Here is a 27182-nt window from a genome sequence, read left to right on the forward strand (position 1 = left end):
CTCAAAAGTTTTATGCTTTGCTCAGCATAAAGCCCAGTAAGCCCTTTCAACAAATCTAACTCCTCAGTACCTCCTCATCACTGCTGAACAATAAGCTGGAAGCCTTCTTGAGGGGCCCTGACTGTTTTGTTTTCTCTTCTGGAGGCTTTTCCTGCTGCTTCTTCACAGGTCCCACACCGAAGAGATCCTTAAAATAAAATAAAATATTTTAAACAAATCCTAACAAAAGCTAAAGTTAAAATGAAAAGCTCACTGGAAGTCATCAGCATGCAAGACTGTTGCCATCCACTTTTCATACAAGTAGGATACAGAAATGGTGTTTTGTGAACTGTTTTTGAAGACAATTTCAAGTATAACATAATATTTTGGAACAAGGAATTTTACACACGTAGCATTTGATAGATCAGAAGCTTGTAAGCACATATCCTGGTTCTGGCCCACAGATTCTCCACCACAAAGCATGATCAGCAGCCAAAAACCATCACTCAGCAATTCTGTTGCACAGCAGCTAACACAATGGGGCATCATTTCTCATCTATATAACTAAATAGAGAATGAATCCTGTTCTGAGATGCCAGGCAATAGGCAAGCTGAACAACTACTACTGGGCAAGATCCATGGCTCTCCACCTGAAGACACTCATGCAGACTATCCTGTAGGCATCAGGACAAAAGCATATGTTGATGCCACCACCTAACACTCATTTATGCTTTTCTCCACTCAAACTTGAGTTCCAAAACGCAACCTTCATGGCAGATACCAGAGACCTTATCACAGTACAAAATGTCTCACTATCCTGACTTGCTTTTGAACAGCCCCTTTTCAGAAAGGTGAACTGGAAACAGTCCTGGGCAGGAAACTTTTATCCTGAGTTTGCTGAAGTCCCCAGGCTTACAGCTCTGAGTAGGCTTCCTATTTGCCTCAGGTTAGTACTATGGGCTAAGTTAAGCCAGGAAGGCTGCAGGTCCAGAGTTGAAAGCTCTTTGGAGGGTGCATGGGAAGGAAAAGAGGGTTACAAAGAGATAAGAAACTAATGCAATTTTTTGAAGTTTCTTGCACAAACTGTTCTCTGATCTCAGTTTCCATATTAGTGGTCACAATTCTTACACACTGAAGTGTGAGAAAAAAGGAATTCAACAGCTGTGACACAAGAGAAGCAAGAAGTCACCCATGTAACATGTACCACAGGCCAGGACAAAACAGCTTCTTGAAGATCTGTTCTACTGTTTAGTGTTCTCTAGTCCTATCAATCAAAGGGATAATATGCATAATATGCACTGACTTCAAACCACTAAAAAGATACCAAGAACTTGCAAGAGTCCCTGCTACCACTGTCCTCTGCAATGTGGCCTGCACGCTTAGAACTGCTACACAATGCAAGATTGATTTAGTGCTCCATTTGCATGCCCAGTGTCGTAAACTTCTGAGTATTTCCTGCTGCATTTGCAACAGGCTGTGCAGGTGACTTCCCACACACAGACAGTATAAGGAAGTGTACTTACCTCTTCATCATCATCAAACAAGGAAAGTGGAGCTTTCGTCATGGATTTGCTGGTGGGGAGAGATGTAGCTTTGGACTTTACAGTTTTACTTGATGAAAACAAGTCCTGTGCAAACCAAAGAAATGTCAATTTGCAAAGCAATGCTAGAAGTTCAAGAACTCAAAAGGGGACGTACATGTTTTTCCTTATAAAAAAAGATGTTTAGTGTGCCTATGAAGCAGGGAAAGATTGTCTTACTCTGATGTACCAATCACCTGCAGCTGCACAGGGATTTATTTCCCTCAGCTTTGCAGATTGATTTCTAGCTGAAAGCCAAAGACACAAAATGAAACATATCTTTCATATGAAACAGTCTTTCATGAATCTTGCTCTTGATTTGCTGCTCCTTCCTCTCTTCAACCTTTCAATTTATGCCTGTGTGTACCACACAAGTTTAACTCCCTGAAGACAGGGAAAACAATTCCAGAGATTTCACTCTTTGGAGCAAGAAGGAGCTTTCAGAATGGCTGGGTGTAGATGCATGGATGTCAGACTTCCCAGTCCTACAAGATACATAAAGAGTCCCCAGATATGAGTGGATTGAAGTCAGGGTGACTCAGATCCCAAGGATTTCTGTAGGGATTTCTTAAAAAAATACTCACTTCAGAATCCTCCTCATCAGAGAAAAGACCCCTCTGTTTTCTTGGAGGCGTTTCAGATAAAGGCTTGAAGTCCTCACCCGAAGATTGTTGACTCTTTAGGACAAATAAAAACACTGCATCAGCACCCATTTAGATTCAGTAAGGGCAGGCATATCATATGACCCTGTCCTGGTTGGGCCAGGACAGGGTTAATATTTTGCAGTAGCCAGGAGGAGGCATGGCTAGGACCTGGAGGTTATTCTGTACCACCTCACCTCATTTTCCTGGAACAGGAAAAGGGCTCTGCTACTTTGGTGCAGCAGGAGAGGGAATGGTTGGGTACTGTCTACTGTCAGGGGGTTTCCATGTGAATCCTTTGTTTCTTGTACCCTCAGTCATTAGTATTGCTGCTGTTACTGTTTGCTTTCTTATCTCATTGCTGTTTCCAGTAAATTATTCTTATCTCAACCCATGAGCTTTACCTTTTGTGTCTCCAATTCTCCTCTCCAGCCCACTGCAGGGGAGGGGGAGGCAGGGCATGAGTGGCAGCATGGTTTCAGTGGAAACACTAAATTGGGGAGTACCATTCCTAAACCACGACAAACCCCTTCTAAGAGGCATGCTGCTGGCAAAATCCCAGCAGCTGAAGGGACAGAACACAAGCTTGTTACCCATGGGCTGAAGTCCAAAACTCATGTGCCAAGCAAGTTCCTCACACATAGCCAGAACTATGCACAAGTGACTTGCAGGTTTTACCACAGGCCTCCCTTCCCACACCATCCTTCTCAGCAGAAGAATGTATGCAGCAACTCATGCCAGACTTCATGAGCTAAACAAAAATGTTTCTTTTAACAAGCTGTGTTTCATAAAGGAAGAGGGCAGTTTGTGCCAGCCATCATTTCCTGCATTATCACAGCACAGCCCCAGCCTGCCACCAGCTATATTGCCATTAAACTTAGAATGATCCCAGACCCAAGCACTACTGTCATAAAGCCTGGAGTATAAAACAGCCTTCACTTCCTGACAGAGCAGGAGGGGGTGCTGCTGAATCAGTTTTCATCCTCTCCTCCAGGAAAGCCAAGTGCTCTGAGATCAGAGCAATAGCATTGGATGACCACCACTCCTGCTTCATTGACCATGCACTCTTGCACTGCAGCAGAAAGAGACCGGCTTTGCCCATGTGCTCAGGTGCTTCTCATAAGGCAACACGGAAAAAGTACCACCACAATTTGCATTAGACATCCCCAGCACTGTACACTTCTCAGTCCAGAGGGGAGAAGAGTCGTGGTAGCTCATTGTGTTCCAATAGTCATTGAAGAGCAAATAAGTATAAAATAAATATACACAATATCTACCATAGAAAGAAAGAGCATTACTACTTTCCTCGAGGCACAGTTCTGAAAGTGGAGTGGGTACAGGAGGCTCTCATAACACTGTACATATGTGCTCAAGACCACATTTAGAGCTTTCTACAACTTAAAAGTTTTCTGCTGAAGAATAGTTTTTTTTAAACACTCCAAGGTTCGTATATGCTTAGGCAGAACTGTGACATCCACCTTCCTCTCCCATAATACACACAAGCAATGGGTTACCAGTTAAGTAACCAGGGCAGTGTAAGTGCAGACACAGTTTCTGCAGCACAGAACTGTGACACCAAAGGTTCTCAACTCACACTGGTTTCATTTCAGCCAGGAACTTCATAAACACTTTTTATTAACACAGGCTGCTCATTTTGCTCGCATTTCAATCCTGCCTTAATAAGAGTCTTTCAATCACTGCCCACACAAATAAAAACGTGAAAAAAACCCCAAAGGTTAAAAGGTAAAAGGTATTTAAGGACACCTGAAGCACTCGTCATGGAAGACCCTATGAACATAGTCCAGTTTCACAAATAGCACTTTCACAGTGCTGTACATGGATAGACTACTTCAACTGCAGTAGTAACATTTTCCTGAAACCTTAGCCATGCAATCCAATTATACGTTGTTACCTTTTTTTCCATGACTGTCTCCCTATGGCCTTCTGTTTCTTTAGTTGTGCCATCAACCACAGAAGGAATGGCAGGTTTTTCCTTGAATAAGTCACCTTCTTCATCATCATCAAATAGGTCAGCTGTGGACTTGACTACATTAAGAGACAAAACAAACAGGGAATGATGAATACAGAACAGCCCCTACTGAGCAAGAGAAGACAGCAGAGTCTCAAAAGATATCAGATGTTTTAAAGATGACCAACATCAGGAGTCTTTAAGAGACAAGCTCTCAAATACCACTAACCTGAGAGCACTGCTGACAAGAGGATGCAGTCATGCAGTTGAGTGAGCTGGCACCTCTAAAGGCAGTGTTTTGGTTTTGGCTTGGCACAGGCCTAGAGCCTCTAAAGGGAATGTTGAACATAGGGACTACAGGCTGTTACCAATTCCCTGATTCAAGCCTAGATATACTGCTCTAGCAGTAGAAAGAGCCTCCTTAGAAAGGAAAGTCAGGGGAGAGCATGTACAAATAAACCAGTCCCACATCGCTCCAAGGAAAAGAAATACCAATAACAAAAAAAACCCCAAACAAAAAACCAACCAAAAAACACAACCCCCTAAAACCCAAGCAGTAGTAGCAGTGATGCAGGTTTGAATTTTAAAACTCATTATAACTGCTAGGAATCAGTTTGAATTTTGATGACCTTCAGTGTTTAATCTTTCACTGCAAATGCTTAGAGGTACCTGGATCTGGACGCTTTTTAGTTGCTTCCACAAAGAAGTCATCATCATCATCATCATCATCAAATAGAACAACTTTCCCAGGCTGCTTAGGAGTTTTCTCTGTGCTGTGTGCTGCAGATTTCTTGTCTTTTTCCCCAACTACACTGGAACTAAACACATCACTTCCTCCTGCAGGTTAGATGGAGGGAGAAAAAGCAAAATAACCACACAGAGATCATTGCCAGAGTTACCAAAGAGCTGAACTTATGCCATAGTAAGTGGCATCAGGCAGAGTTTCCATCTCAGCAACTTTTAAGGTGCTCCTGCAACAATGCTGCATTAAAAAAGCATTAGCTGGACACATCCTGATAAAGCCAAGTCACAGACAGATGGCCCCCGCTCTCACTGCAATCACTTCTTTCTCAAACCTGCTCATCTTCCCTAGAAACAGCAGCCAAGGTTCTGTGTTGAAGCTAGAAGGCCCAGCAGTCCCACACTGTTGCCCCCTGTGGACTTCCCAAACCAGTATCCTACTCTACTAACTAGTACATAACACCACTGTGGCCCAATAAAAGTGGTAAGGTGCCTGTGGAGAGGTAAGGACAGGTGACTGAGTTCTTCCCAGGAGCAGCACTTGTCATGTGAATCCACTCACAGTACTGCAGGACAAGGCAGTTTGGTCCCTGCATACTTCAGATATGGCAGAGATTAAGGAGCGTTAGCCAGAGCAACCGTTTCTTCTAAATCTGCTGTGGAAATGTCTGGCTTCAGTGATATGTGCATGTCAAACACTTCTGGAGGTTTTGGCAAAAACTGGCAGCCTGTCTTTTTGCTTCTTATGCATAGATGCTTGGAAATGAGATGGGGTGGGGAGATACTTAAACTGAAAGCAGAAAGTAGAATAACTGCTATTTGGTTAAAAGTCAGCAGACTGCATTAATTTTAATCAGCAGCAGTTTATTATTAAAAAAAAGTGTATTACACAATTAGAAAGTGCCATAGGATTGACAGAAATACAGCCACAAAGTTTGATTATTAGAGATTCCTGAGTTCCTAAACAAACTGTTCACTTGGAAACATGTTCATCAAGCAATTTACAATAGCAAAGGAGCCCCAGTCTTGGGTTTTCTCTGGTGACTTAAGCCTCTCTACAACTTACTGAGGGAGCAACTGAAGACTGAATAAATGCTACATATAAGTTAATTCCTGATGAACTAGAATAGAACACTGTTAGAATGATGGAAAATTCATTGCTTATGCAACAGTACCTCCGAGAAAGAGCAAAGGATAAAAAACTCCCACATCTCAATCTGCTGTTTTAAACTCTGCCACCAAGTCTTACAATTAATGCAGAAGTCTCATTGTTGACATGTATCTTTGACCCTGGAGTAAAAATTTGTATACTTTCTACTCTAAAAAATTGTGCTAACTGAGGGCTCAGTTAACTGAAGCCATAGTCTTAAAATAGGCCATTCCTAATAAAGGGCAAAACTTAAAATTAAGGTAACTCAATCAGGTGAAGACCCTACACACCAAAAGAAATCAATGTCAGTTGATTCCAAAAGACTGGTGACATAGTGACATAGGTTTCTTTTCATTGATCAGCTTGGATTCTGATATGAAACAGGGATCTTAGTACAAATCTTTTTTATTTTTAGCTCCAAGTTATAGATTTGGTCCTTCCCTGTGTATGCAGATGCTCCTAATCAAAACCAGAGAAACAAGACTGGTCCTATTAGCCTGTGCCACAAAAATAAAGGAACTTGATGTTTAAACTCTTCTTCTGCTAACCCAAGGGAATATGATCAAATATGAAAGATAAAAATGCACTTCCTTCCCAGAGTATAGATGGAAGCTGTGACTGCATGCACTGCAGACTTCAGCTATAAAATATCAGATGAAGTGACACACAGTCTTAGAAGTTCAGAGCACAACACTAGAAGCTGACAGCTGCTAATACCTGCCATCAATGACACCTACCTTCAGAGCTCCCACAGAATCTTGATTATCCACAGAGCATGCTGCAGTTTAGGCTTAGCATGGCAGAAGCATCTCTATATGTCATCAAGCATATGATAAAGCGATGCAGTGCTGCTGTATTTGGAGAGTTTTCTTCTTTAAAACCTCCACAGCAGGTTTTAAAGAAAAGAGCATTTTGTGTATGAAGCAATTGGCTATTGAATAAATCATACCTGGAAACAGAGATACTGCACCTGCAGGAAGTTTCTTTAAGGACTTTGTAGTGGATGCTGAAATCACAGGAAGTACAATACAAATGGATGCACTCATTTTATGTTGTCAGAACCTTCAGAATGCTACCACAGAAACAGGAATCCAAGAAGTTTTCTGAGCTGCCTTTTTTTAATTCTCAACAGCTCAGAACTCTTTACACATTCTCCTTGAACTTCTGATTTTTTGCAGATACATGTAACAATTTAACTATTTTTCTTCCATTAAAACTCCACAAAACAGCTCTACTACACTCAAGCTGATAAACACAATACATGTTTACATACAGCATTATTTACAACGGTTCACATTCACACACTCAAAATCACTTCAATCCACTTCAATACAGTACACTCAAAACAAAATGGTTTAGTCTTCCAACCCATATCTGAAAATTCATCAACTACAGTGCTTCAGTAAAAGCTGCTGCAAAACAGAATGTGTGTGCAGAGTGCACCTATTGGGAAACTCAGATGTGGATTAATCTGCAAGAAGAAATCTTTGCTCCCTTCAAACCCACAACTGGATCCTGCAAAGTACTCTTCAGCAGCAGGAACGCAGTGCATGCAGAGAGCTCTGCCAACATCAGTGAGGACATCTTTTCCAGGAGAGTAGGTGTGTGTAACAGACCATAATGAACAAACACATTTAAAATTCCAGGAAAACACAGCTGTTCTCTATTAAGACTGGGGAGGAGAAGACACTTGGCAACAATTGCTACACCAGACTTTCTAGTTTGGGAACAAAACAGTCTAGCTGCTAGCAGTGATAAATCACAGCAGGACTACAGGAGGCAACAATTGGTTCTTACCTTCACTTACTGGGACTCGCTCCTCTCTCTCTTTTGATTCTTCTCCTTTTGGTGCTTCAGCAAAAAGATCACTCTGATTACAGATGAAAATGCAAAGGGGGGGGGAAGTGGTGAATTTGTTTTTTGTAGGGAAAAACAGATGCTGATTTTTCCATATTGAATATCCACTTCTAAGCCAAGACAGAGGAGGTAATCACCACTCCCTTCCCAAAAGGATGTCGGCAAATATAGACTTAAATCTAGGTACTCAAGTGTTAACTTGAGTGCATACATTCAGAAAAGTTGCTGTCTTCTAGAATTTAATTTACACTGATTACCAGTCTGTTTGCTGAAGAGAAGGAATGACCTTTTATTTGCACATCTTCAAGGGCTTACACTAATTAATCTATACCTGTTTAGGTCCTGATGACACCCTTCTAAGCTTTCCTATTGAAACTTATATAGTCAGCTTTGAAGAAAGAATTCAGGTCAGGACAAGCATAAAAATACTCCTGACTTCATGTGGTTAAGACGAATGATTTCTATTGTTGCTAAGGGGATGTTAAGATACCATAAGTGTGCAGAGAAATACATTGCAGGACACTCCCACAGAAGTCCTTGTGCTCAGGTTTCAGTTGCCCTGTACTGATCTTCCCCAACAATTATAGACCAGATTTCCAAGAAATATCCAGATCTTTCGAGTACTGACCACTTAATTTCTTGAAAGCCTCCCTCTTATGGGAAGTTGGGTATTAGAGGTTTCCCACCTGGAGCTTCAAAATGCATGGTCTTTGTATAAACTTCATAGGAAGAAGGCAGCAACGCTTCCCAAGGAGTAGGGGAGCACAGGGCTGCAGCAAAGGTGTCAGTGATCAACTGTTTGCCTGTTGACCTACTGTGTCTGTCTTCTGGTACAGTACAAGGCACAAGGGAAGTGAAGCTTTACCCTTCCTAGATGTTTAACTTTCAGATAACAGAAAACCAAGAACAGCTGTATGCAGGCAGGTAACAATCACAGACAAATCTTCTTGGCTGGCCTGTGTCTATGGGATGAGGAGAGTAGTCTCAGTAATAAGTAACCAAGAGGTAACCAATTATAGCTTCATCTGGATTTGCACTGACACAAAGATGGCTTGCACTATCAGATTATTTTTCTTAATATTTTTTTAAGCTGTTGGCTGCCACTTTAAAAAAAAAAAAAGGCATTATATTTTTTCAATAAAGGTTGTGTTTGAGTGGAAAAGACTGCACAGAACTACCTCCTTCCCTACAGACAATGCCCCTGTTTGGTGCTTCTTAGCTGTATTCTTGTAGGTTGTCATTGTAAGCTTGAGGTACAGAAGGCCTCCTTCCAAATTTCAGTCTTATATCCTCCTTTGGTCAGAGGAACACCTGACTTTTGTTCTAGTTGCAATGAGGAACACAACAACACCCAAAGGCAACAGTTTGGCTACTATTCTGGACTAACCTTGACTGTTACAAGTATCAAGTGCATAACAAAATCAGAGGCAATCATTTCTTTTACACAGCTGTACTGTTAAGATTCTTAAATCTCAAGTAACCCTGACACTGGGTTTCTATCCCTTTTCACATGTACAAACAGTGGTAAAATAAGGTCAGAAATGCTCTTTGTGCCACTTCTTTATGAAGTCAGCTCTAGATAGCCTAGGAGTAAGCTTAAGGTGAACTTTTCTTGCCATCACAAGTAACCCAGGAATCATACAATAACTAGATGAAAGAACACAGCATAACTGCAGTAGGAAGCTTTTAACAGCACAGGAACAGAGAAACCCAGCAGCATCACTGTCCACATATGGTATGTGAAAAATAAAGTGTGAAGAGCATCATGTTCTCTTCCATTCAAACTTCTCCCACAAACAGACAGAAAGAGAGAATTACAAAATTCAGTATTCTAACAGGCATTTTAATCTAAATCTGCTGATTTAAAACAACTGCATGGGATTTGGTTTACCTCCACAGATAAAAGTAAGGGGCTGATTAAGGTCTCCTGGAATTAGAACCTGTCTAATAAAGAGCTAGAACCACACTTGCATCTCTCATCAGCACCACTACAGAAGAGAGGATATTGGGCCACGGGTAACGTTAGTATCTAACTTATGTAGTTCTGTTTCCCCACTGGAAAGCTATACTATCCCACCAAACTTGAATATAACCAAACAACAAAATGGAGTTTCCCCTCTCTGTCTTCCAGAGGTGGGAATTTGTGGGGATCTTTTGTTTTTAGAAGGGCAACACTCAGTTTCTATCATCTCCAGCATTCTCACCTCTTCATCATCAAAGAGACCTGTTCCACCACTGAAGAGGCCACCCCTTGAACCAAACGGTGTGAAGTCTTCATCAGTCAACTTAGGAGGCTTGAAGATGTCATCATCTTCATCTAGAAAGTACAAGAGCCATGAGCTTTGGTAGGACTGACCAAAGTCAGGAAAGGCAATCAGAGACAACCAAAATAAAAATTGCTTTGGTTCCACCTGCCCTCTATTATAAATACAACACATACAGAGAAGCTGCTGAAGACACATTGGGTTGTATGTGGTTGCTCCAGAAGGCCACATTTAAGGATGGACTCCCACTAAGTCTGTTTCTAGCCTTGTTTACATGCACAGCACAGCTTAGATTTGTTTACACACTCACCTTGACAGATGCTCACTGATACCTCACCCAGCTTCTAGAGTAGAGGCCACCATTTAAGCGGTGCCTTACATTCCAGCCCACAATTCAAAAACAAGAGAGGAGGATATCCTACCATCCGATGGAACTCTAACTTCCTTCTTCTCTTTCAGGGTTTTCCTTGTTTTGGTCTCAGATGACAGTGCTTTAAGAAGAAAGTTTCAAAGAAAAAATAGTCCACTTTTACTTATAGCCTGTGATCAATCCATGGTAAAAAGAGCCTAAAAAATAATCTAACCAAGCTGACTTCTATGTTTTGATATGAATCAGCCCGATGAAGCAATTCTATGAAATACAGTTTCTAAAACTAGTATCTAAAATTGTAATAGAATCATTCTGTCAGGCAGTAGGGGTTCAACACAGTTGCCCACATACAGACTAGTGTCACCTGAGACGTTGGAAAGCAAGACAGCATTCCAGATGGTACAGGTTCCACACCTTTGCAGAACCTTTGAACATTTCAAATGGCTCCAGATTCATTATTCCTTGATTCAGCTACCAAAACCAAAGTCAGAGTTTTATCCATAACATCACAAGACTATGTCAATGAATGGAAGATTTCCCTGTAACTGAACAGGGTGAGTTTGTAGGTTTTAGACTCTGATATCCACAGACCTAGTTCTATTGTTTGAACCCTGCAAGAACACACACACAAACACTGTTCTTTTCTGTTCACGCTCTCAAAATTACAGTTCAACAGCAGGCTCATAAACACTTGGCAACTCAATTTCAGCCAGCTGTTTTCAATTTCTGATTTTCTGCCAGACTCAATACTTGAGAGGTCTCTCCCTTTGAAAATGACACAAAAGTAAATGCATTATTTAGTTTAAAATATCATGAAAAGCAGCAGTAAAGTATCCTCAAAGCCACAAAGAAAACAAACAGCACACATCACAGGAAAATACCACTGTTTGAGAGGTTTTCCACTGCAGAGCTCACAAAAAGACTACCGTGACCAGTGGTTTCTACATACTTACCTGAAATAGGGGAAAGTACATGTGATCAAACATGCAGAGAGAAAATCAGATTGGAGGGAAAACCTTTCCAATATTATGTGTGTTTTGAGAGTGACCTGTCTGATCTGAAAGCAATGTGGTTTTCACTATATCTCAGTGAATCCAACCCTGTAAGTTATGGCCAAAAAGTTTCTCAGAACACAAAATAATGTCTTCAATTCGTCTTAATGGGTTTCTACCTAATACATGTTCAAATAACAGACCTGCATACCTTCACATGCTCTTAAGCAGAACCTCCAGTCCAGCTCTCTCATGAGTCCCCCATTACCACACAAGCACTTAGGAAAACTTAAGAGTTAACTTACATGAACGTTCTTTATCCTGTTTGATTGCTACTTCTCCTTTGATTCGAGCTGCCAGCTCATCTGCAAATGATGTTGGCCTCTTCTTTTTCTGAGGAGTAGGGACAAATAACAGCATATTTCTCATATAAGATCCAGTTACCAACTTGATGCAATTGCAATTATAAATACTCTATTCTATAGCCTCACTTGTACAATATCTTGTCTGGACTTTGACTGAAGCCCTCAGAAGAAGCAATACAGCTTTCTGTTAAGAAAGTAATTAAGAGATGAGGAAAAAACCCCCGATTTCTAGTTCCTGATGATCACATTATTTTTAACATCACCTTGTTTTGTAAGCAGGAGAAACGAGAAGCATTTAACTCACAAAAATGTAACAATTAATTTCTTAATATTCTTTAAAGACAGCTTTGATGCCAGCTTAGGGTGTAAGAGGGGGTAAAGCCTGAATAACACTAAAAGACCATTCAGGATTTTTAGAGACCCTCTCTACAGGATCCCATCCCACAAAACTGAGAGCTACCATTATAATCCATCTAAGGAGAGATTTTTCACATGGCAAGTCAAATCTCTCAATCCAAGGAGGCAACAAATACTCACAGGCTTTGTGCTTTCCTCTAAGTCTCCATCTTCATCTTCCTCTTTTTCAGAGTCAAAGAGATCACAGCCATCATAATCATCTTCATCACTCATCTGTACTGTCCTCTAAAAAACAATAATACCCTGTTGTGTTCTACTGAAGTTGGCATACAAAACAAGCACAAAACTACATCTGCTTAGATAAAATAGTCAAATCAAAGTTATTGAAATGAGGGAAACATACAGCCAGTTTGGGGTACTTCACAGCTTTTGAGCGGTAAGGAAGGAGTGCCTCTAGCTCCAAGCAAGTTGCTACATTCTCTAGTACACCCCTGTTCTTTGTCACCAAATGCTGCAACTGAGGACACAAAGGCTCTCCTCACAAGGAGTGTACCACTACCACACTTAAGACCTAGTATTTAGTCCTAACTCAGGAACACAGTGATCAGCTGGTAAAAAATTGTATTGCCTTGCACTGTTACTAAGGTGGATACCAGAATGACAGACAATACATGCCCACATCTTGGTTTTAGTCACGTCAATAAGAGGATGAAAAAGATGAAGTGAACTGTGAGCTGGGCAAGGGCCAAGAACTGAACTAAACAACCAACAACCCAAAGATACTTGCTCATCTTAAAATACATCAGGCATACAAAAGTCACCCTATAAAGGTCAGCTTAATGTAATATCTGAGTGCTCTTGCAACACTGTTCTAGTAATACATACGTCAAATAAGGGTTGCTTTTTGCAACGTTGCTCTTTTGACATTAAATCATTTCAGACTGAGGATCTCCACATAAAAGTCTCTTGCAGTGGCACATGTAAACATGGGTATGATTCCTTCTCCTACAATCAATGACTGAAGTCAGGCTTGAATTTTTTCAATCTAAACATTTCTTTTTCCTTTTCATTCATTATCCAAATGGACATACTTTTCAAATATTTAATACTGTTCAGATCTTTGATTTCATGCAATACCCAAACTGTGCTGTTCCTTACTTCCTTCATAACAAATTTAGAATTTTAATTATAGACCAAATCATCCCACTGAAGCCTAGTTTTCCTGGGGTAGATTCTCTGAATTCTCATGTTTCCCAAGTAATTCCTGAGGAAAGCACACATCAGGCAATGCCATCCCACATATTCTCTGTATCTAATGACAGCTTGCAAGCATGTCTTCAAGCCCAACCCAGGTTCATTTTCACAACATGACGCACGTGGTCAGGACAACCTTCCCATAAGAAGTTATAAAAATGAGGCTTAACAAAGTTGTTAATTGTCTAGAGATCTCATCTCCTCTTTCTTGCACCCTCACTGTGTCACAAGCGTAAAGTCTTTCAGGTATGTACCAGAGTGTATAACCATACCGTCTTTTGGTCTTCTTCACTAGGGTTTCCAAATTCATCATCAGATTCCTGTAACACAAGAGACACAAAGACAAGATTCACACACTACTTGGTCCAGTGGTTAGGAGAAAGGGCTCAGAAACTCTGAACTGGCTTAAGTTTGGACATTCAGATCTGCTCATTGTGACTTGATCAAGGAATTGTTCCCCCCACTGCTGACCATCGTTATGAACAGAGCTCACTAGAAAATCATTAATTTAGCAAAGACAGCTCCATCTGACAGTGCATTGGAGTAACTCAAAAGGGATTTAACTTAAATTGAGCAAAAGCACCAAAAGCAAACACCTCAGGAAAAAGGGAGTGCTTCTATAGCACAGTTACAATGCAGAGACATCCCAGCCAAGGCAGGCAAAACATATCAGAAATTGATATTCCAATGCAACAGACTTATGTGGCAAAGCCTGGAGATGGATTTCTTAAAGCTTTAAACTTGATCCTGTCAGTCTCCATCCCATTCTTTGTAACTGTAATTTACATCAGATTTGTTCTCCATAAATGCAATTCTTGATAAGAATCTGATTTGCTTCTCAAAATGAAATCAGACTGGAATAAAACACTTCAGTTTGAAGTATTGTATTCTACTTTAATAACAGCTAGAGCCAATACCACTTTTTTGCTCCTCTGAAAAGCTGCAGAGGAAACTACTGCATAAGAATAGTAACAGGAAGTACATTTATCACAACCAACACAGGGAATAAACACTAGCAATATTATCCTGAGACCTAACATCAAAAAGCAAGGTAGCTGATGGCCTTACACACAAGGAAGGGCTCATGAATGCTGGTGCAAACTTACCTCTTCATCCTTCTCTTCACTGTCAATAACACTTCCACGATCACTGTCTACTGATCCTTCTAATTTAAATGAAAGCAAAAAAAGTTAAGATCAGAGAGAGAACGATGTGGCCACCAAACATATTAACAGCAACTTTAAAGACTGTGCGAAGAAAACTAAACTTCAGGTGGAAAAGAGTGGTTTGAAAGAGCTTCAAAGGCTGATGAAGTTTTAACACTTTGCATTTCTAATACACAGAACACAAGTAACTGAGAAGTTACTGCTTTGTATACCAGAAAAGTGGTTGTTACAGCATGATGCACATTTTTTCCCTAGTTACAGTGTGCATCTAAACTACTAAACTACTGCAAGAACACTACACAAGATAATGAAAACTATGAGTTAAAACAGACCAAAGTCTCAGATTAGGAACTACTTACTTGCACAGAAATAAAAGGTCATGCCAGCACATACCTTCACTAGAGAGATCTCCAAGGCCAACATCATCCTGTTCCATAAACTGCTGAGAGCCAATCAAGTAAGGTAAAGGCCTGTCAATATAGAGATCCTAGAAAGAGACAACATCAGGTCTTTCTGACATCTCTGAACAGCTCTACATGGCTGACAAAAACAGAAGTCTTACAACCACACCCCTTGTTTTAACTCAAGGAAGTTACAAGCCTGCTTAAACAAAGTCCCACCAGACACACACTTCAAGTCATGGGACAGCTGAGGTTTATTCCACTTAACACTGTCAAATCAAGGGGCTACTTCTATTTGTGTAGTTCCAACTTGCTTTCCTCAAGCCATCTAAAAAAGGAATATTGTTGCAAAGACTTCCAGGCATCAGTCTTACCCCACATCCTGCACCTAGGATTCTTAATTACTGTGAGAGTAAAAACCACCCACAAAGATATGATTTGTACCTACAAAGCATGACATTTATATGTCCCACTCCCACACAGAACTGAGGCTTCCCCTTCCAAGTTCACTGTGTTAAACTACCTCCCTTTAGGATGCCATACCTTAATGTTAACCTAACAGCAAGACAAGGCTACACAAGGAACAGCTTGGCAAAGAGGACTCCTTCAGATGCAGTCATCAAACCCTCATTTTAGCTAACGAATATCAATTTTATACTAATGCAGTGATACTGCTGACAGAAGCAAAGATCAAATCCAAGTAAGCAAAACACAAACCCATGCTCCCAGTAAGAAGAGGTCTCTGTACCTTGGGCTCGAGTATCAGTTCCACCCTTTCATTACTTTCTTCTTCTTCTGAGTCAGAGTTGCCTGCTTTGATGTCTAGCTGCTCAAATGCACTGTCCAGAACTTGCAACCCATAATTCACTGCTTCCTGAATTTTGGGGATCAGATCAGCTTCTTTCTGTTCCCGAGTCTTTTCCTTTAGTAACAGAAAAAACACATTCTCACTGCATTTTACTCAAGACTCAATCTTACTGCAACACACATGCAAAATGCTAATTTCAAATTAGTACAATGAAAGCTTTCTCACTATATATATTAGAAAGACCTTCAGAAGTTTCTTTTGCTTGATTTAATGCATCATTATCACTCCTAGAAACAGAGATGTTCTTAACATCCACACCAGCACAGCATTGTCATATTTGTGCCCCCAACCCATAAAGGGAACATTTATGGTATAATACACCTAGATTGTAAGAGATATATAAACCTCTCTAAGGTTTTATTCCTGGGAATTATTCCAGTCAGATTCTGCTTCCCCAATTCACTACCTGTGAATCCATAGGGTGGCTCAAGGCCTCAGTCTCTTGCTGAAAAAATATGCATAACCACTTGAAAAATCAGTGCTGAACACAGTATGGAGCTTGGAGAGCCCATAACAGATCATCACACACTGTTACTGTCAACTTTATGTCTGAATGACACACACTATCCAACAGAGAGACTTTAAGGAGAAAGGAAAGAGTTCGGTTTGTAAGCTGTAAATGTATGCAAAGTAAGTTTGAAAATGAGAAAGTAGACAACAGCTGCAAACATATTGACAGCACTCTAGACAGTGTTAACTACCTGCTCTGTTTTGTCTCCAACATCAGCTTTGGGAATAGGCTCTTCCACTTCTTCATCATATACCCTCTAAAAAGTAAAGGAAAATTAATTCATGTAAGAACAACATACTGCTGCAGGGGCTAAACCACGGGTACCACCAAGAAACACACTATTAATATGGAATTAACTACACATTAATTCATTACATGTTTAAAAAAAGAAGCCATGGATGATGTCAAGCACCTTCGTAGCTTCCTTTATGCATTGAAGACATCAGGTAACTAAAGTAATTCAATCTCAATGCAACTAAAGTAATTCAAGTCTGCAAATGTCACTGCAGTAGTAGAAGACAAGTTGACCATATAACCCTGTACACAGATTAACTTGAATATGTTAAAAAAATGCACTCTTTTAACCCTCCCAACATAAAGGTATTCTAGACACCCTCAGAATTATTCAGATAACTTACAAGCTGTCTACTTTCCTTTTATTCTTTACCATTTACCCTTCTCCTGTACTTACAGAGAAGGTTCACAACATCCCTCAACCTTCAGTTTGTTCTGATGATCCCTTGCTCTTTTAGTACTTTTTTAGGACCAGCTACAAGGAGACAAAGGGGAATGAAAGATCTTCCTGGAAGATGCAAACTTAAATTGAAATCTCAAACACAGGTGCAGTTATCCCCTGGGAAGAGATAGATCTCTCACTAACTAACCAGAAATGAAGACCTATTTCTGTGCACTTAATTTGGGAAGAAACAGCTTCAAACATACAAGACTTAGAACATTTGGTGCAAACTGTTCTCAGCAGAATCGTTATGCTGAACAGCCAAGTTAGGCAAAAAAGACACTGCAGCTCCGAAAAAAACTCCACTATCACAAAAAAAAAAATCCTCAACAGAAATCCAGATTTCCATCTTTTCCTCTGCCACCATCTTTCCAATAACACCATGGCTTCAGATGAGACACATATGGCCTGAAAACAGTGCTGATCAAAACAAAATACCTGATAAAATCCACAGCAGTAAAAGAACTTTCCCAAACCTGAAATACTATTAAAGATCTATATCTAATGAGACACATGCTTCTAGTGATACAATGTTGTAACAGGCTTTCAAGTCTGGCTTCACCTTTCAAAATAGCAGTATTTATAAAGTGGCAACATTAGCCATAAAATATGGTCATCACAGTCAAACGTAAGGGACAACTGCCTGCAGCCCAACACCTTTAACACCAAATGCTTTTAGAGTAAAATAATACCACTAGGAAATTTACAGCATTGTATAACATTCTCATATTTGGACAGGCAACTACAGGCAAATGCTACATTCACGGAACTTGTGAAGATAAACCAAGACATTTCAGAGATCCCAGCTCATTCATAGTACTAAAAATGAAATCGTGACCTCCAGGTCACATATAAACAAGGAAGGAAGGTACTTCAGAACATGCAAAAGGGAACCTACCAGTATTGGAGAGTGCATCACTCACAAAAGAATTAGGACATCCTTTAACAGAAAGCAATTAAAAGTCACCTTATCCCTAAATTAGCATCAGACTTGCCAAAAAGTTAAATCCTTCCTCCACGTTTAAGAGACAACGCCAATGTTTGGAGTACAGTTTGATGCTGTACTAGAACACACTCACATTCTCTATGAACTGCGTGTTGGACAACATAAGAAAGTCGTTGAAGACATTATGAAGGCGACAGTCTGTAGCTTTTGTTTCACTAATCAATCCATCCACTTGTTTTTTGATTTCATGAGTCCTGGAAATGGTTTGTTGTGAGAACTCTTGTAGAAAATGCAAAAGCTGTTGACAACAGAGGAAAGCAATAGTCAGCATGCAGCTCTTTTTCCTTTTGGCAGAACTGACCATACACTTCAACTGAGCATCAAAACAAACACAGTTTAAAGGACCCGCACACACCCCCAGGATCAAGTCTCAGCCACTTCATTCTGCCTCTCCTTTGGGGCCAACTCCTCACTTCAGTTTTCCCGCTCGGACCGGAGGGTTAAAGCTCCGGGACAGCCGCCTGGCCCCGACCGGGGCCGCTCCTGCCGCGTTCCGGGGCCCCGGGTGTCCGCGGCCACGGCGCCCCTCCCGCGCTGGGCCACCCCCGAGCCCCGCGGCAGCACCGCCCCGCACCCGGCCCCGAGCCCCGGGGAGGCCGCGGCCCGCGCACCCCTCCGGTGCCGGGCTCCGGCCCGGTGCCGGCCGCACCGCTCACCCCGGCGTCCGAGGCCAAGGACCAGCTCTGGCTGCCCTTCCGGATCTCCTCCAGCGACCAGGGCCGCTCCCACACGGGCGCCGGCTCCGCCGCGTCCCCGTTCATCTGCGGGAGAAGGACAGTGAGCGCGGGGCCGCCCTCACCGGCCCGCGCGCCCCGGGCCCGGCCCCGCGCTCACCGCGGCCTCGCGCCGCCGCCCGCCGTCAGCTGAGCGCGCTCACGTGACCCCGCCCCGCCCAGCGCGGGAGGGCCGGCAGGGGGCGCGAGGCGGCGCGGGCGGAGCGATCCCATCCAATCCCATCCCGTTCCGTCCCATCCCATCCCATCCCGTTCCGTCCCATCCCATCCCATCCCGTTCCGTCCCATCCCGTCCGATCCCGTCCCATCCCGTCCCGTCCCGTCCCGTCCCGTCCCGTCCCCTCCCCCCCCCTCCTTTAATTACTCTCCATATTCACTGAAATGTGCAATTAAATCCTTCGTTGATAATCCAGATTTCTCGTGGCACAGACCTTCGTGCATTACAAAACATGAGATCTACGTGCTCTGTGCGTACTGATGCTGCAAAATGTACGGTCCTACCATCAGGCAGCTTCAGGTCCGGGGGTCTTGCAGATTAGTTTCCATTAAAAAAAACAACATGACAGCTACGTGGAACCTGAATGCTTCCTTAGGGAAAGTTGTTTATTTGTGATACATACACCAGCTTCTGAGTAGAGAGGGCTATGAATGGCACAATCAGAATCTGCTTTCTATTAGTCCCATCCTAAACATTACAAGAAGGGTTCAAAAAAGCATTTCAGTCCTAAAATTCCTTTTAGAAAGGAATTTAGACAGGTTCCTTTTAAAGGTTAGAGAGAAGATGACAGCAAGAAAAATCACTGGCTCTTCCTCTCACAACTTTACAAGTGATGATGTGATGTAAAGGTATCAAAAATCATGTTTGTCATTGGGGACTAACCTGCAGATGAAGAACCAGAATATTTAAGACTGCACAGGGCTCAACTGTCTGATATCCATGCTTACAGGCATGCCTTAGCCCAGTGGCATCATTTGCTGCTTGTACCTGGCCATGAGATCTCTGTTGAACTTCCATAGCAGAGCAGAGTGCTGTTGGAATCAGACTGGGGGACAAGTTCTTTCCTGCATGGCTGTAAGGACAGAAGTTACAGTAGACAGGTGTACCTTTTAATCCAGCCAGCCCCATGCAACTACTCAGCCTCATATATTTGCAGCAATGTGAAATGAGCCAGAGATCTTTTGGCAGGACTCTGAAAGGCTGCAGTGAAAGTGCAGGGCCAGGCAAGCAGGTTACTGGAAGATCCCTGTGGATCACAGAGGTGGACCAGAGTACAGGACACAAAGGTTTTGAAGAAAATACACAAAAGGCAGCTTTGAGAAGCACAGCACATACTGCAGTTGCTGCGCTCTTCTGCCCACCAGTTTCTGAAGAGCTAACATAGCATAATGGGATGCTATAGTTGTGAAGATACGGTGAAAGAGGAGGCAGACCTTTATAGATCTCTTCCTCATTCCACTTCAGCCTATTTTCTGCAGTGTTGCTCCATGATGCAAAAAGCCACTGACTATCCTGAAGCTGCTTGTTAGCTCTGCCTAAAAATTTACTACCTGAAACTGCTGCCAGACCATAAATCCTCTGGTTCAGATGAGTCAACGCTGAAAACTGGGGACTATACAGATGAAAGTTTGTTGCTCTAGTGGAAAAATTTGCCTACATACTGACTTGACATCAGTTATATGCCTCAAATTACATCTGCCTCTGGGGTTTCCCTACAGAGTTGGGGATAGAGACACAAATGTGTAAATCTGTGACTTTACGTCCTCAATGTAGTAATGAAATTAGCAGAGTTGGACCAAGCAGTGGAGTCCAATCCTGGCACACTTAGGGATTCTGTGCTATAGCAATCTGGATGATTTTCTCCTGGCTTGGATCACTAAGCTTCCTTCCTGTGAAACCAAGGCAAAAGTAGTGGGAGGGGTACTACAAACAGCTGGAATTATCCAGATCAAAGAGCACACTAGTACTCCTTAATCCACCAATTTAAACATAGGTTGAGTTAGCCTCAAGTCTTGTTCTTTATGTCCAACATCTGCAAACATTATACCAAGAAGCAATTGCAAAGCAAAGCAGGAGGTCCAGTATCTATGCTCTTGCACAAGCTGACACCTATTTTTTTCCCATGGACTTGGCCCCCTAGTGGGTACCTACAATTTTTTCCATATGTCCATAGGACTGCACAGAAATTTTAGCAGCTACAGAATGGCTGTAGGAGGCTAAAAGCAAGGTGATGCAACATTGAAATTAATTTGAAGGCCAGTATTGCACACCTGTTATGTATGATCCAGGTCTCTTCAGAACCTCTGCAGAGCTGAAAGCAAACATTTTCCTTTGGAGTGGATCCTGACTGCTCTCAAACCAAGGAGTCGATTGTTTTGTCCAGAAAATATCCCTATAAACAACATAGCTAGCTTTATGCTAGGCCATATGCAACTGTATTAAAGAACACACACACAGAGATTATGACATAACAGGAAATGCTCTGCATTCATACAGGATTATTAGGGGGATCTGATTTTTCTCCTTTACTTATTTTTTAAACTGTTTTTGTGAAGTGGTTACTAAATTCGCATTAGCTTTTGTCCATGAGGAAATTATAGCACACATTGAAAAAGAAATTAGAGTCTCGATGTGACACAGAATATATATATTTAAATATGTTTCCCTCTTCTTGATATTCTGAGTCATGATATGCCATATGGCTAGCCTGGGTAATTTTTTTTCCATGTGGATAAAAGTTTTGGCAGACGTACTGCTTAAACAGACACACAGCACTTGGTTAAACTCACAAATATTTACAAAGTAAAAAATTAAAGAATACCACAGCCAGCTTTCCCAATAGCTAACAGAAAGTAAATATGTTTTTACAACTTTAGAACAGGATGCAAACAAAAGAGAAAGTCAAAACACAATTAAAAGTTAAACTTCTGCATCACATGGGAGAGAACCCCAACACAATTTGTGCATTGTTCTTCATTTTCCCTGCCACTCCTTGTTCTCATGCATGGGTTGTGTTGTATGGCTTGGTACACATAGAGAGAGATGTGTTGTTCAAGCCCTGCAATTACCAGAACTCCCCAGTCTCCAAGAGGTAGTCCCAGCACCTGCATTATCTGCAGACTGCTAAAGGTCTTGGGGTTGACGAGCAAAGTCAGGGCTTGAAGATGCCTCAGACTTTGGCACACAGCGCAGAAAGGAGTGTCTATAGCTAGAAATAAGTACATATTTTCTGTCACCGGACCAGCACAGGAGACTGAAGCCCCCAGACATACTTCCCTTCCTGCTTCGTGTTCATTGCTGGTTAATGCATTGACAGAACACATCGCTTGCCTATTAGTGTATTTATTCATTTCAGGGAATTCAAAATCAGCTTTACTGTAAATAATTAATTATAACCCAAGCACACTATGATTACCACTATGATTACCCATGTCACCTAAAAAGACCTTGTTGTAGTGAGTCAAATGACTTACTGCAATAAGTCGTGCAAGCAGGAAAAAAATAACCAGGCTGATAAATTCTATTGAGGTAATTAGAAATCCTAGGAAAAACAAAATCCACAGTAAAACTGGTAATCCTCTAAAGGAACTTGGACTTGGACACACATGGTTTCCCTCATGTGGATTTGATCCTTCTTTGATCCAAAAAGTTCATCTCTGATGGTAAAATCATGGGCTTGGAGAACAGCCATTACCCTGAAGTTCCCTTGGTGAGGTGTAGGAGTACATACTGTGTGAGGAATGGGGGAAGTTGACTTTTTGTGTTCTGTCTCTAGATTCTGCATTCTTCTAGAGTCGGGTAATAAGCTCTAAAACTTGAAATCTCTGACACACCTAAGGAAGTCAGTCAAAGCCATGCACCAAGTCAGCATCAGAATGAAAAAATAAAAAAAGTTTCTGAATCACAGTTCCGTGGTTTTCTGCTTTAGCAAAACTTTTAAACATGAAACTCACAGGACTAATGAAATAGTGCTACCCTCCCCCTTTTGTCAACAGTCAAGAAGTTAAACTTCTCATATCAATTGTTGTATCATAGTTGATAAAGCAACATAGAGCCAGGATGACTGTGAACTTATGTTCCAGGTTAGATCCAGCATAGCCTTTCACCAGGTGAGTTCTTGAAAACAAGGAGTGGCTCCACTGGAGATAATGGGCTTAAGGATGCACACAAGTGGTTTGCTTCATCCAAGCCCTAAGATCTATTTTGAAGGCTGCAGAAGTTAATTGGAGTTTTACAGCTTTCCTCAGAAGGCTTTAAACCTATTTAAACTAAAGATTGTACTTCCAACATACTGGAGATTTAGTTATCTATGTGACTTATGTGCAAATATTTACCTGCATGATAAATAAATGCTATGGAATCAGGAGTGAACTTACCAAAAAACTTATTCTCTCATCAAGTATTAATCCACCATGAGGACACTAGCTCTCTGGCTGTTCAGGATCTGAAAGGGAAAGCTTTTTTGATGGAAAGTAAGAACACTGAATCATAGAATGGTTTGGGTTGAAGGTGACCTTAAAGATCTATAGTTCCACCCCCACCTCTGCCATGGGCAGGGATACCTTCTACTAGACCAGGTTGCTCAAAGCCCCATCCAGCATGGCCTTGAACACTTCCAGGGTTGGAGCATCCACAGCTTCTCTGGGCAACTTATTCCAGCATCTCACCACCCTCACAGTAAAGAATTTCTTCATAATATTTGTCCTAAATCTGCCCTCTTTCAGTTTAGAACCATTACCCCTCAACCTATCACTGCTCTCCCCATCTCTCCTATAGTCCCCCATTAAGTACTGGAAGGCTGCTATAATGTCTCTCCAGGGCCTTCTCTTCTTTACTTGCTGCAGGTTGACTACTGCTGGAGATTATACATCAGTCCTGATATACAGAAATGGCCTTTCCCGACTACAACAGTGAAAATCTAGCCTAGCAGATTACAGTATGGTGTTTCTCTTCAAGAACATTATTCTAAACTCTTGCTTATACTCCAGAGTTACTTAACAGTAATGAATTTAAATTAGTTTTTAAACCAGGGCAAAAACATTTAGTTGCACTTAAAATGAATCTCTGTAGCAGTTTAGCTGAGAGGGAATTTACTTAAACTACTGTTACTAAACTGCTCGTTAAACCTAATGCTTGGTGTAAATCACCATAAAGTTCACCTTTAAAATAAAATAAGAACACTCACTAGGTTTTACATCCATTTAACTGGAGAGTTTTTAAATAGCCTAGAAGTGAAACCAGATGGATGAGGCTTTTTTTTCTTTCTCCAGCTCTGAAAATATACTCAGTGAATGGCCTGGTGACAGTAGATTACCTTAAACAGCAAGTTGCTGGCAGGTCATGAAACAACGTTTTGGGGACAACACAAGGGTAAATAAATGGCATCACCTTCCATCACCACAAAACCACCTGCCCTTTAGAAGGTCCTATGAAGGTACTTTTAACCAATAAAAAAGTAATATCATAATAGCTGTACAGGATAACATTTTCAGAGATTTCTCCAGGTGTCAACACTTCAGAGGAAAGTCTTCCTGAGAAGTTAAAAGAGACCAGACATGTTTAGCAGCATTCAACTGGGAAACTAGGAAAGTTCTAAGTACGAAATTCTTACAGCTGTCCTACCAACAAAACCTTAAAAATGTTATCTGCTTTTTAGTAGTCTTGCATTCAGAAAAGGCAGATCTTCAACACTGTTTTCATAATCCAGCTATCAGCTTCATAGGAATATTGAAAATTATCAGAAATGGCAGAGCTGATCACAAGGATAATACACTTTTCATGGGAGAGCCTGTCAGGCAGTTTTGTCTCTCCTCATGCTACATAACAAGTGGTGACAAGCAAATTAGTGCAGTGCTATGGAAGCAATCATTCTTGGAAAAAAAGTGTGTTAAAAAAGGAACTCACTGAAGACATAGCCAGATCTAAGACTTTAAGAAGGGACTAAATTCTTTTAGAGCAAGATCTGCATATCCTGAGGTAGGAGGTTCAAAGGCACACAGGAACGTCAGCTGACCAGCAGACAATCCACAGAACAGCTGGCAGAGCTCTGGCATCTTTGTCAAGAAATCACTGGCAGAAGAATAAGGTGTTCTGCCTAACAAGCACTTTGAAAGCAAAACCAGTCTTGCTTTGAGGTCTCTATCAAAAAACCACAAAAAGAATGGCATAAAATTTCCTGTCAAGCCCAGGGTGACCTGGTGTTAGCAAAGCTCATGCACGTGGTAGGTAAAAGGAAGGGAACTGTTTTTACAGTGGTGCAAGACATAGGTTGGTGCACATCAACTACAGTTTCTCTACATTTGTATGAAAGCCTTATATTATGAGATCTGGGAGAAAATATACAATCATTGCTGATAGAGTTTCCAAACAATGCTTAATATGACAAATAAGGGCTAAGTCTTAATAGTGAAATAAACTGTTCTTAATTAATTCATGCTTTAGATAAGATTTTTTTAAAAAATTTGGAGGAATTTTTTAAAACTCTGTAAAGCATAAAATTTGTACTAACAACAGTGCCCTTGAGAAGAATTTAGGGATGGAAAGCAAATGTTTTCTATCTAAAACAATATGATGCTTAAGATAGAGGATGAGATGCCTGGATATATATACAGGAAATGTCCTTCATAGTATCTGAGGTCATTTCCACAACACTTACAAGCTTTTACACTTTGTTCTATATTTAGATTTGAAATGAGATACTGTGAGGTTGGAGGCTGTTCAGAAATGGGTTGCAAGAATGAAAGGAAATCTATGCTACAGAACTGAAGACAAAAACTGCTGTGCTCCCCTGAGAAAGGTTGTAAGCTGAATTGCCACACTGTACACAAAGACAAGAGGAAGACTTTTGTGATAAAGTACAATAATCTAGTATGCCAGAAGCAAAGGATGGGAAAGGATATTTACTGAATTTTTTCAATGAAAACATGAATATCATGAAATGTAAGTTTTACAATATATGACTATATCAGAAAAAAATAAAGCAGGTTTATAGTCTGAAAACTGAATGCTTAGTAACTTTTCATTAATTATGGATTTCTTACTAAAGGATTATCAAACCTAACAGACTTCAACTTCAGCATTTCCTTTAGGGAGGTAATGGAATTACGTTGTGATGAACTAAGATTTATTTTGCTGAATTCTTTGGGTTGAATTGTTATTAGCACTCAGCAATACATAGTACATAGGAAAAAAGGAACGACAACTTTTCTTTCCACCATTCCAAAGTATATAACTGTATTTAGTTTACTCAAAAAAAAAAAAAAAAAAAAAAAGACCCTAAATGATTTAAGTTGTAGTACAGCCAAATTTTCCTGGATTTCTGTGTTCAAAGTTTCTAAGCCTTGAAATCATGTGCTAAATTTCCCGTAGCAGATGACAAGTGCCCCACAGGGATGACTTTCAAATTGCTTGGAAGCATCTGCAACAAAGTATTTTTTAAATATAAGTAGGGCCACAGTCTGGTATTTCTTTCTGAAAAGATGTTGCAGGAGCAAGAAAAGGCAGAGCACTTGATTAGCACTCTGAAATTTATAATTTCTTGTGTAAGTTTTGCACACATAAAAGTGATCATATACTCTATCACAGTTATTCATCTCAAAGCCTGAATACTGCCACGGGAGTAACAGCAGGCTTTTGATTTGAGAGGAAATTCTTATTTCTGTTGAGGAGAAAGAGAAATGTTGTAATGTGATCCAGGTTTGATTAAGATCTCAGTGTTAAGTGGTTTTAATACTGGTAATGGCCAAGTACCTTCGGTTGGTTATCTTTCAGTGCACACTGCAGCATTAAGCGTGAGTTGGCAAATATCCAGCAAAAGCTCCTGTTGCTATTGACACCTAGTTCACTACTCTCAGCATATTCCAGCCCACTGATAGCAGAAACAATTTAGCATGCACTCCTGCTACAGCTAAAAGTCACCTAGCCATATAATACTGCCTACAGCTTAACTATCAATACTTGTGTTTCATCAGAAAGGCATTTTTTCTAATCATAATGCTTCCAAGAAATGCAAAGTTCTAGACTCAGCATTTTACTTAGGTCAGTGTTCTATAAAATCAAATACTTTCTCATTGCCAGCTGGAAAAGTTTCAGTGATTTCTTCAGATATTTCAACATAACTGCATTTAAAAAAGAGCAGGCTCTTTTTGCCCCACCTAGACTTGAACTGCACAACATAAAGGCACCAAAAATTATTCACTCTCTGATTCCACATTAAGCCCTTCAGATTTCTTCTGAAGACTTGG

At 40.9% G+C, this 27182-nt stretch overlaps 1 protein-coding gene and 1 long non-coding RNA gene across 6 annotated transcripts in view; one reads left to right on the plus strand and one right to left on the minus strand.

Annotated features, from left to right (window-relative positions):
• The window catches only part of WASHC2C (WASH complex subunit 2C), a 35481-nt gene extending 16389 nt beyond the window's left edge, over positions 1-19092 (minus strand). For 2 of the 5 annotated variants that reach the window (XM_027647996.1, XM_027647999.1), the window contains exons 1-18: positions 18864-18968; positions 18281-18445; positions 16656-16721; positions 15835-16008; positions 15079-15172; positions 14626-14684; positions 13792-13839; positions 12446-12550; positions 11849-11936; positions 10604-10672; positions 10122-10234; positions 7858-7930; positions 7010-7066; positions 4839-5006; positions 4113-4246; positions 2144-2236; positions 1503-1607; positions 71-187 (exon numbers count right to left, since the gene is read on the minus strand). In XM_027647996.1, the coding sequence (XP_027503797.1) occupies positions 71-187; positions 1503-1607; positions 2144-2236; positions 4113-4246; positions 4839-5006; positions 7010-7066; positions 7858-7930; positions 10122-10234; positions 10604-10672; positions 11849-11936; positions 12446-12550; positions 13792-13839; positions 14626-14684; positions 15079-15172; positions 15835-16008; positions 16656-16721; positions 18281-18445; positions 18864-18968 (1833 nt within the window). Of the gene's footprint in view, positions 1-70; positions 188-1502; positions 1608-2143; positions 2237-4112; positions 4247-4838; positions 5007-7009; positions 7067-7857; positions 7931-10121; positions 10235-10603; positions 10673-11848; positions 11937-12445; positions 12551-13791; positions 13840-14625; positions 14685-15078; positions 15173-15834; positions 16009-16655; positions 16722-18099; positions 18233-18280; positions 18446-18863; positions 18969-19041 lie in introns of those variants that run through there. The other 3 variants (XM_027647997.1, XM_027647998.1, XM_027648000.1) reach the window with 3 other exon arrangements.
• Positions 19093-22718: 3626 nt separating this feature from the next.
• On the plus strand, positions 22719-26210 carry LOC113949560. Its single transcript, XR_003528469.1, has 2 exons — positions 22719-22831; positions 25623-26210. It is a non-coding gene; the product is annotated as an uncharacterized LOC113949560 (long non-coding RNA).
• The last annotated feature ends 972 nt before the right edge of the window (positions 26211-27182 follow it).

The sequence above is a fragment of the Corapipo altera genome, unplaced genomic scaffold, assembly GCF_003945725.1.
Source record: "Corapipo altera isolate COAL_440 unplaced genomic scaffold, ASM394572v1 56, whole genome shotgun sequence".
Taxonomy (NCBI): domain Eukaryota; kingdom Metazoa; phylum Chordata; class Aves; order Passeriformes; family Pipridae; genus Corapipo; species Corapipo altera.